General features: G+C 59.8%; 1 protein-coding gene across 1 annotated transcript; it reads right to left on the reverse strand.

Moving 5' to 3' along the window:
* Window positions 1-351: 351 nt before the first annotated feature.
* On the reverse strand, window positions 352-10,676 carry LOC119106943 (mucin-5AC). Its single transcript, XM_037230289.1, has 10 exons — window positions 9,731-10,676; window positions 8,295-9,222; window positions 6,353-6,686; window positions 5,591-5,822; window positions 4,791-4,963; window positions 4,118-4,255; window positions 3,333-3,461; window positions 2,302-2,459; window positions 1,690-1,849; window positions 352-961 (listed from the first exon to the last, which is right to left on the reverse strand). The coding sequence occupies exons 1-10, from the start codon at window positions 10,674-10,676 to the stop codon at window positions 905-907; spliced, it is 3,255 nt and encodes a 1,084-aa protein (XP_037086184.1). The 3' UTR covers window positions 352-904.
* Window positions 10,677-11,142: the final 466 nt, after the last annotated feature.

The following is an 11,142-nucleotide window of genomic DNA, read 5'->3' on the forward strand; positions in this document are numbered from 1 at the left end:
GTCACCCGCTTGACCGCATCGGACCCCGAGACAACCCCTCCCGTCGCAGCGGCCGCCGCGTGTACATAGAATCGGCGGGCCTCTGGTGTGGCGGCGGCAGCCCGCGCGCGACGCGGCGGTTGGATGGTTCTGGTGGAGGAGCCCGGCGGCAAACGCGAGACTGCCGCGCTGGCCGCGGGATCAATGAGCTGTGTTTCCTTTCAGTTTCCAACACGTGCAGTGAGCTAAGTTGTTAGCGTTTTCCCGAAGATATTTTTTATATCGATGCCTCGGTGTTTTCCGACGGAACTGCGGCGACGAAGCGGCACGGCAAATACGCGGTCGCGAAGTGACGTCACACACTCATATGACGTAGAAATGTATTAGATACCGCCTGGCAATGCCAGCACCCCATAAGTAGCCAGTTATCACAGCGGCGTGTGGCTGTCAACATCTGACAACGATAAGTCTAACTAGGCACGGTCTGGCTGATGCACCTCCCGAAGACGGGCGCCACCGGCAGACTGCAGATAGCGCCACGTGCCTTGTCGCTGGCGGTATAGGTGGCGCCATCTATCACGCCGATCCATGAGCGAGAATCGGAGGTAAAACAGCTGCTGATCGCCCGGCGCGCCTTGGTCCCGTCCTGATCACTGGGAGAGGGTCTGCCAGTGCAGTCCACGTGCGCTCTCCTGGCATCCGTTCGTTCCTGTCACCACTGGCGGCATCCGCACCCGGGGTCTCCGAGACAGACGCTGCCGCCGTCCCCTCCGGCCGTCTCGCGCGGTCTCGAGACGTCAGAAGCCGCACCGAAGGCGACCCGGGCCGCCCACTCGCAGGCGACCGCGGCGCCTCCTGGTAGCCCGCAGAACGAACTACATCACAACGCGCCTCGCCGACAAGGTCCGCTCGCTAGCGCTCGTCTTCATTCCAGAGCCGGCAGGTTGCCGCTGGTGACGCTCGCAGCGTACTGGTTCAGAACCTGCGGCACACGGCGAGCGGTGAGGTCAGCGGTCCGCGCCGCTCGCGCCCGCGGACTCCACACGACTCCCCGGCAGCCCTGTGCGTGTGGAATGTCGCGGTAGACAGATGAATACCGCAGTAAACAGTAAAGACACCGCAGTAACACAACGCAGAGCTGAAAGGAGTCTTACTGAACGTGTACGGCCTGTGGCTTGCTTGTTTAAAAAGTGTAGTGAAATTAAGCGATGTCAACATCACATGGGGTATTGGCGAATGTGACAATGCTCACAATTCAAAGATTATCACGGAACAGCGCAAACACGTAACTGAACCGACCCCAATACCTGTTCACACGACGCGGCCGGCGTCGGTTGAGCGGAATCAACCTGTTTGACCGATGCATGATACGGCACATTCCGCCGGTATGCTAAGACCGTGCAGGTGGTGAAAACCTGACATCACGTCAAACAAAACCCGGCTAAAACTGCACAGCAAAGATTTAATACGCATCAGCATTCATTTGTTGCCAGCATAAAAATCCGCAGAAGCAAGTCCCTCCACATATCCCCGTTCGTCGAGTGGTTCGTTATCCGAGGACAGGTCCAGTATTCGCCCGCTTGCCCGTGATGAAACATTCGATTGGTGGACCAGCTCGAATTCGTGCACGGACGCCCCATGCATTGGGCAGCGCAGTGCTGCGAGCTCGGACGCCACTCTTATATATGATGACCTTATATGACCTCGTACCTTATAAATGAGCGCGTACTGCTCGCGCGTTTGAACGGCGCCGGCGCGATCCTGGCGCAGTCGGAACACGGCGCGCATGATGTCGGCCGAGCGGGACGTCTCGAACTGGCGCACGCAGATGTCGCAGGCCAGCATGACGCCAGTCCGGCCGGTGCCCGGGCTGCGGAGACCGGGGTCAGGTCAGGTCACAGGTCACGACACGGGGACAGGCGGCAGCACACACTTCCGGCCGCTCCGGGCTGGGCGGTACCGGTTAGGTCGTAGAACAATGGTGACGTATTAGGCCGGCGGAGATGGCGGTAGTCTCGGGCCGGGTATTGGAAGCACGTCAAGGACGAACAATTCGTGATCAGTCACACTACAGCACTCGAGCAGAAGACACATCGAGCATGACGTCATAACATGACATGCTGGTAACAGTCACGGCGACAAACCTAACACCGAGGACAGCCCTCCCACCATCTAGGTTCCAGTCACTCAACTGAATGAGATCCAAGCACAGACGGTGGCCACCACAACACAGACATTCTGACTCTGGTAGCGGCCGGTGACTCTGCCCGCGTGCTTCTACCTCTCCCCCCCCCCCTCCCCCTCCCCCCCCACCCCACCGACCTGCAGTGGACCACAGTGGGGCCGATGTTGGTCTTCATTGCGCGGCGCGCCTCCTGGATAAACTGCACCATCGAGTCGAGGTCGGAGGGCACCCCTCGCTCGGGCCAGCCCGAGTACCAGAGATGCGTCACCTCCCGGAACAAGTTACTGTCCATGTTCTGCGGAAGGTGGGGAACAGCGGGCTAGCGCGGGCACGTCGGGCGGCGCAGCTGCGTCCTCAGTCGGGTTGCGTTCTCACAGTTGCGTACTCAGCTGAGTTCTGTTTCCATAGTTGCGTACTCAGCTGCGTTCCGTTTCCACAGTTGTGTACTCAGCTGGGTTCGGTTTTCACAGTTGCGTACTCAGCTGGGTTCCGTTCTCACAGTTGCGTACTCAGCTGTGTTCCGTTCTCACAGTTGCGTACTCAGCTGGGTTCCGTCTCCACAGTTGCGTACTCAGCTGGGTTCGGTTCTCACAGTTGCGTACACGTGTCAAAGGCGAGAAGTACGGCTTCACGCCGTATGTCGATATATTTTTGAAAAGCTGGATTGCTGGTACCATAGATGGCACATAAATTCAGACTCACGCCCTCATCATCGGCTCTTAAATCACATTGCGTATAGCAATGCCCCTGAGATGTGAGTTCTCAGTGCATGCCCTGAAAAAAGTGCAAGAAGTTCTCCATTCTGCGATTGCGCTTGTGGTGCATCGTCCATGATACGCAATAAATTAGGCAAATTGCCGAGATTGGCTAGAAACGAAAGCGACGTATTCATTGCAGCTATTATTGTACCGACTGACATTGCCATTACGATTCTGACCTTGTCTGTTCTCACAGGTTCTTCCGTACCGACTGACATTGCCAATACGATTCTAACCCTGTCTGTTCTGACAGGTTCTTCCGTATCGACTGAGAGTGCCATTACGATTACGACCTTGTCTGTTCTGACAGGTTCTTTCATGTGTACACAGCACAGCTTCGCCTACACAGTCTACAAGCGCATGCTCGTAGACTGTGTAGGCTGTAGACTGTGTACGCACCGCCTGCTCACCTTCAGCTGTACCGTGGACACCACGTACTTGTCCTTCTTGACCTTAGCCATGAGCGTGACCTGGAAGTCGCCGTAGAGCCGGTGGCGGTCCAAGGACTCGGACGGCGGCAGGTACTCGGCGCAGCGCCGCTGCAAACGCCGGCCGACGGTAACCAATCGCGCGACGCTCATTTACCCGCAGGCCACCAATCGCCAATCACGAACGCTCGACGATCACGCCACCCAAACACGGCTCGCCGCAGCAACAGCTGACTGGTGCTGCCACCGCCACGGCCGAGTCAGCGGCGGAACGGCTCTCGAACAATGCGCCCTCGGACGGTACACAGGGCCTCCGGCGCCCCAGGGCTGTGGTGTGGTGTTCCGTGTGGTGTTCCGTTTGATCAGCAGCGCGCTCGTCTATGGCGGGCAGCGTGACTCGACGGAGCGAGTCAAGGTCTTCTCAGGCACGGTATGACTGGTGAGGGGAGACCAGCCGGGCTGTGTGCTTCTCACTCAATGCCAGCGTTTGCTAGTGGGTGGGGCGCACATGAACGCCCGGCGCGTCACAATGAGACTGCTATTTGCTATTGAAGGTCTGCTGTCTGATGCTTTGATAGCGATTGTCTAGGTGGTGCCATTCGGTCGACAGCCAAAGCGAACGGCTCGATAAAAGACTATCGCGCTTATGAAGGATAGAACAGAACAAAACACGCGGCGACAAACGGCGACAGACCGGCAGTGGCGTAACACAATGACCATGCCCATACTGGATGCAGGAGAAAAGTAGATCAGCAAGTTTAACGCACCACGCCTCTTTCAACGATGTCGGTGAGGCATACGATGACCTTGGACTGCGTCTCCCAGACCATGCGCCAGAAGTCGTTGACGGTCGACTCCAGCGGGCCCTGGGTGGCGATGTAGAACTGGGACTCCTCCTTAGGTCCCTGACGATCAGCAGAGGCGTACAATGAGGAGGGCTGGCATTAACAGATAATCGCCTTGCTTCTAATGCTATGTTGATATCATCGCCACCGAGCGTTACAGATGCAGTGTATGATCGCCCTGACCGGGCTGGGTTTATGAACTTAAAACTGACCTTATTCTCTCATTTGTGACATCTTTCGGATGGCACTATCTGAACTAAACGGAGTTTCATAGCTCTTCTTAAATATCCCAACCAAAAATACTTTGACGATTGGTTGGGTGCGCAAAGAGCATGTGAAACAACACGGCGCAGGCGCACTGTTCAGCTCGCTGCGAGCAGGTAACATTTTTCAAAACGATGCAAACGTTTCCAGCAACACACTCACTCTTGCACACTCTCTCCATGCGTGCACTAGATAGCCAGTGCACGTACCGGCGGCAGCCATCGAACTTGCTCCACCCTAGTGGAAAATACATCGGGCAGGTGAAAGTTTCCCGCGATGAGAATCGAGCCGTAGACCTCTCACTTTCCAGACAGCCGTCGTTGGTACTGACCCGGACGTAGTTGGCGTTGATGTAGTCGCTATTGGGGGCGCCGGTCTTCTGCTCCAGCACGACGCGCGTCTCGGGCACCGGCAGCACGTTGGCGTAGCGGTTCTTGTCCTCGCTGCCGGCCGGCAGGTCGTCCAACGTCGGCATCACCCCGGTGGGTATGGAGTCAAACTCCTCTGCGGGGCGGGCGAGTCGGGGTCAGACAGACCGCGCCCAAATCGACTGCGGCCATGCCGAGCATGCGTGACGGAGGGAGAACTCAAGGCAGCTGTAGGAAGGGAGAAGGGTCGGCATGGCCACACTGCTGTGTCATCAGACGGAATTTTGTCCGAACTGCTCTCCGATGCACGGAAAACGCTGACGTCAACATGCGGTTAAACGATGACTGGGGTCATGCCCCGACAGCTTCACCATTTTAGTCAGAATTGAGCCTTGGCAGTCTTCTAGTGCAGTATGAATAGCATTTAGTGTAAAGTAAATATAGCAGTAACGTGGGTTGGCCCTTCGGAGTCGCGGACCACAACAGAGAAATCCTCAGATTACTTCAACAGCAGCCGTGCCGTGCGCCCTGGCCAAGTCAGTCGCACCATGACCTTTCATTGCGGTCAGGCAAGGTCATGAGGTCATACAACGCACAAAATCGACCTTCAAGTGCACCGAGGTCACCGTGTCCTTCACACAGGTCACGGTCTGACCTTTGATTACGGTCAGGCAGCATGGTCAGGTCAGGCCAGGAAATTCGCATCCATTGACCTTCGCGAGCAGCCAGGTCATGCATCCAGGCGATCAGGTCACACCCTGACCTTTGAGGGCGGCCAGGTCGCCGGACAGGTTGGCCAGGCCGGCGAAGTTGACGGCGTTGGACGGCGCGTCGTGATCGTCAAAGGCGTGGTTCAGGTACGAGCGCACCGAGCGGCGCAGCTTGTTCTTGCGCCTCATCGAGCTGAAGACAGACTCGACGCCGTATTCCTCCATCGAGACGGGGTTGCAGCGCTGGGCGGCCTGCGCGGCGCGGCGCCGGTGCCGTACGACCACCTGGCGACGGGGGAGGGGAGGGGGTGAGCACGTGATGGCCAGTGAGCTGGGGAGCAGCGCTGGCTGCCAGCTGCTGGCTGCTGGCTGCTGGCTCCAGCGCGGATGCGTCTCATACATGATACGCCCAGGGGAAAGAGACGAGTGGTGCAGCCTAACCCGGGAGGCACTGCATCACGCGGGAGTGGGACAAGTCGGCGACAGATGGGCAGCACGTTCGGACGCAGGTCATGTCCGGGAACCCAGGTCCTCACTGCCACTTGGAAAGGCGCAACTACCCCAGGAATTCGAGTTGTGTAAAAAAATACCGGCTGGCCGAAGAGTGCCCCCCCCCCCTCTCCTGCTGGGAAAACACACTGCAAGACAGGTCATATCACTCAAAGGGTTCCACCGCCGTTCTTTTGCTGGTAAGTTAGGTAGAAATGTTAACAAGGGCCGCGAAAGGACTGCTAGTGCAGATCACCTCTCAAACAGTGTCAGTGAACAGCGTCACCCGATAGCATCCCCGGCTGCCCCTCCCCTTTAGTCCTCACCAGCAGGACGGCCAGCAGCACCAGGCTGGCCACAGCCACGCAGCCGACGGTGATGGCGGCGATGACGCCGGCGCGGTCGGAACCCTCCGGCTCTGCCGCCAACGCCGGGTGGCTGGGGCGGATGGTGTCCACCTCCCGCACGAGCCGCGCCATCGGGCCGCCCTCGCCCGCCTCCCAGAGCGGCTCCACGCGCTCCGTCAGAGGGCGGTGGTAGCGGCCGGCCGCGTCCGTCACGTACAGGAACACCAAGATGGCGGCCGAGCGGCGCCGCGCATGCGCCGGGCCGCCGCAGAGCGGAATGTTGAAGAGCACCGCGTTCTGCGCGGTCAGGTTGCTGCAAAAGGAGAGAAGAGAGATTGGACTGGGCTGTGCCAGTCCTTGCGTGGCGTGGGGGGGAGGGGTGAGGTGGGGGGGGGGGGGGAAGCTTCATACGTGCAAAAGATGTCGCACGCGCCAAAGCGGACGACAGGGTTGCGTAATTGAAGAGCTGGGTTAGGCTCGTATTGGGAGGTCAGGGTTAGATTTCCAGGCATTCTAATGACCGCTGGTGTTCCTGTCACCACAGCACACGCCGGTGTTTCGGGAAATGGCTACCCGCTAACTAGTCGCCGCTGGTCGCCGTTATAAAAAAATATGACGCAGAGGCGGAGTCGCAAGCAGAAAGAATGACGGACTAAGACAGTTGACAAGGAGCAGTTCAGTAACAAGTTGACTGAAAGGAAAAAAACACACAGGAAGCCACGGGGCCGAGACAAACGAGACAAAACCGAGCAATCTTTCGAAGAAACTCCGAGCAACGGGCATACGCATCGGCAAGAATGCAGTTTTCACCACCAGTATTAGTCATCCACCGTCCTAATACATACAAACCATCGGGTAATATCCTTATAGTTTCATGATCTGGAGGTAAGAGCGCTAGGAATGTTCCTAAAATTACCGCTATCGGCGGGCAGCCACTGCTCTCAGGCCCAGCGAACCGGGCCCGGACGGCAGCCGGGAGGAAGACTGGACATGAAACGCCAGCTCACACGAGCGAGACCGTTCCCTGCCACCATTCCCTCCAGGAAGGAAAACTGGAGGCGAGGCACCAGACCCCAGGAATTCGGGAGGCGAGCTTTGTCTCCGCGCAGCTCGGCAGTCATTGTCTCCGGTTAGCAGCACGGGGCCCTGCTACAAGGCTCAAAATCTTGCAGAGCTACCCACATTGTCGTCTTAACTGTCAGAGACTATCACGGCAGGCGGCCTGACAGGTGCTTTTTTACCTGCAGCCGGAAACTCGCCAGAGCACTGCACGGAATTCTAACACGACTGGCGCACGGGTCGGAACAGTTACACACGTGGACAGACAGGCGGACAACAGATAGCAGACAGGCAGACAGACAGACAGGGATGGTGACTGTCGGTGTTGCACCCGCGCTCTCGACGAGCAGCCTCAGCTTCGTGATGGCATTCATTCAAACAGTAAACAGCCTCGATAAGACAATGACGCCCACTCCACGCGCATCTACGGCTGGCCAGAAAGCCCTCTATTAATCAGAAAATGTTTTACGGGCGGAAGACATCACTAGTATGCACCTTTCCATTGGATTGTTTCGCTTAGTTTTGCTATAGACAGAGCTTTCAGTTTCACACCGATCTATGACGTTGGCGAAGGCGCCAATCGGTCAGAGAAACCACGGCAGCATTTCTAGCGTACCAAGAGCATAGAAAATTGGACAGCTGTGGAGGACGGAAAAATGTGACGGTAGGTGGTGATCAGGTGGAGTGTGAATGGTCAAAACCCTCGTAAAATTGCTGGTAACGGTACGAAACAAGGTCCATTGCACGCATAGCGTAAAGTGGCAAAAATCGACATTGCATTTACCGCAAGAATGGGTGTAGCCTGGCACCGGAATAAAAAACTCTAAATGAAATAATAAAAAATAGTGCGTTGTGCACTGACCTCTGCGTGTCCTTGTTGAGCATGTCGACCACCTGCTGCTGGAAGCTGTGGCGCAGCTTACAGAACTGTGGCCAGGTTGCAGCGATCAGGAACTGCACGTACAGCTCGACAGGTGGCACCACTGAGCTGTGCGTGATGCCCGGCGGCCGTGAGCTGCTCGCCGGCCGGCTGGTCGTCGTAGTGCTGCTAGTGGTGCTGGTGGTGGTGCTGGTGGTGCTGGTGCTGCTGGTGGTGCCGCTGGTGGTGCCGCTGGTAGTGCCGCTGGTGACGGCCGGCGGCTGCAGGGTGCTCGACGGTCGGTTGGTGCCGCCGCTGGTGGTGCCGTAACTGGTGGTGTCGGTCGGGTACGCGGTGGTGAAGCCTGTGCTGCTGAAGCCGGTCGTCTCTCCGGTGAAACCGGTGGGGCCGGTGCCGCCGCCACTGGCGTCTGTGGTGTAGCCGGTGGTGCCAGTGGTGTAGTTGATTTTGGCTGGGTAGCCGCTGGTCGTGCTCGGGTAGTACCCGGCGCCGCTGGCGTCACCACTGGTGCCCGATGTGAAGCCAGTTCCGCTTGTTGTGTAATTATGGTTTGACGAGAAGGCACTGTCGCCAGTAGGGCGGTAACCACTCGTTTCAGTAGTATAACCGTCAGCAGGGTAACCTGTGGTGTAATTGGTCCCAGTTGCGTGACCACCACTACCGCTGCTAGGAAATGCACTAGGGCCGGTAGTGTACCCGCCCGGGGATGTAGGGATGGCGCTAGATCCAGTGAGATAATCACTGGTGTTGCCGAAGTCGCTCGTAGTGTAGTCGTAGCCGCTGGTGGTGTAATCGCCGTAGTCCCTGGATGTGTACCCGTCGTAGTCTCTGGTGGTGTAGCCGTCCGCGCCGGTGCTGTAGCCGGTAGTGCCTTTGGTGCTCTCGTCACCAGACCATGTCGAGTTGATCACTGCGAGAGAAAGCTGGTTTTACGGAGAGCGATTTGCATCAAGGCCACCCCGACGATGCGGATCGGTGCATTTTCCCGGAAACATGCAGTTTGCCTCCAGACCGCGACCAAACGTGCTTGCAATGCATCGCAGGAAAATATGAATCGCTTTTCGTCTTCACATACAACGCAAGAACAAATATTCATCACTGCCGGAAGATCTGGTAACCGTTGATGCACGAGCCAAACAACGTAATCCGGCTTCCCGCAAACGCGTTGTGTGGGAGACTGATGCTGTTGTACTTGGGCGGTGCACTGCAACGCATGTTTTTTGATACACTGTCCGAAAAACACATTCTAGACCAGTCCCCAACCATAAGAAGACTTGAAAAGGGCATTTCACGCGCGCCACACTGCTACGAGCACATCCCGAATGAACATTTCAAAAGAGCTCGTAATAAAACGGCAAGCAGCATTAGCCTCCTGGCAGCCCTGAGGCACTCAAACTGACTTCGGACGCGTCTCTCACCGGTAGGGGGTGACGTCTCGTGCAGCCTGATCTTCGCCGTCTCCCCTCCTTTATCATCCGTCTCGGGTGTCGTCCCCCACGTCGTCTCGGGCGGCCCCGTGGACGTGGGCGCCTCCCAGGTCGTCTCAGTCGCCTCCGGTTGCGTGCTGACCTCCGGAAGAGACCACTCCGTCGTGGTCGACGCGCCGGCGGCCGTCGGCTGCGGCGGCGCCAGCTTTGGAGCCGTGCTCCCTGTGGACGGCGTCGTCGACGGAGCGTGCGACGAGCCCGCCTTACCCTCCTCCGGCGGCGCCGTCGGCAGCGTCGATGACGTAAACTTGACGTCGTCGGTGGAGGGGCGCGCGGACGGCGTCGGCGTGCCGCGGGGATCCGTCGGCGGCTCCGTGGCTGACCCGGCCGTCGGCGGCTGCGGCCCGGGCAGCGCCGACGGCGCCGTCGGCCACACGACAGCCGCTCCCGTCGTCGAGAAGTCCCCCCCGTCGCCCGTCGACGGCGTCGTCTTCGCGTCGGGCGCTGCCGACGAGAACGCCCCATGCGTTTGCGTCGACCACGACACGGGCGTCGAGCCGGTCGGCGCAGACGGCCAGGTGACGGTGGAAGGCAGGCTGTTGCTGTTGTCGCCGGCGACGGCGGAGGGCCCAGCGTCGCCGAGCGCCGTTGCCGGCGTCGCCAGCGGGTCGACAGCGGCGGTCGTCGGCGGCGGCGCGGCCGGCGCCTCCACCGTCGGGCCGGCGGCCGTCGGACCGACGTCGTCGCCGTTCGGCGTCGACTCGCCCGTGGCCTCGGCGTCGGCCGGCGGCGTGACGCCCGACGGGTCCTGAGTCGCCGCGACGGCGGCGTCGGCGGCCACCTCGCCGTCCAGCGCCGCCACCGTCGACGACGGCAGCTGCACGGTGCGGTACTCCTGCCACTCGCCCTCCGGGCCGCGCGTCAGCACAGTCAGCATGTCGCCCTCGCGGCAGTAGCCGCCGGGGCCCTGCGGCGTCACCACGCAGGGCGGCGCCGCCGGGGTCGGGCGCACGGCCCCCGCCGGACGCACGGTGACGGGCGCCGCGGCCGGCGTGGGTGGCGCGTTCGTCGGCTCGGCCTGGCGCCGCCCAGGCGGGCAGCATCGACGGCTCGAGCTCCAGCGAGTCACCGGGCGGCGCGCCGGATGCCGCCAACTCCGACGTCGGCGCCGGCGTCGGCCGCAGCTGTGCGGAGCTCGGGCCGACCGGAAGCTGAGCGAGTGGGCGAGATGATGCGCGTGCGCGCCGGCCGGCTAGCTCACCAGCGCCGAGAGACGGTCGGCCAGCCGCGTGCCGCCGCGCCGCGTGCCGCCCGGCCGTGGGCCGAGCAGCGTCGGCCGCGACGACGGCGGCGGCAGCGCGCGCGTCGGCGACGTCGGAGCGAACGTCGCCGTCGGCAGGCGC

The sequence above is a fragment of the Pollicipes pollicipes genome, unplaced genomic scaffold (assembly GCF_011947565.3).
Source record: "Pollicipes pollicipes isolate AB1234 unplaced genomic scaffold, Ppol_2.1 Scaffold_6473;HRSCAF=7676_pilon_pilon_pilon, whole genome shotgun sequence".
Lineage (NCBI taxonomy): Eukaryota > Metazoa > Arthropoda > Thecostraca > Pollicipedomorpha > Pollicipedidae > Pollicipes > Pollicipes pollicipes.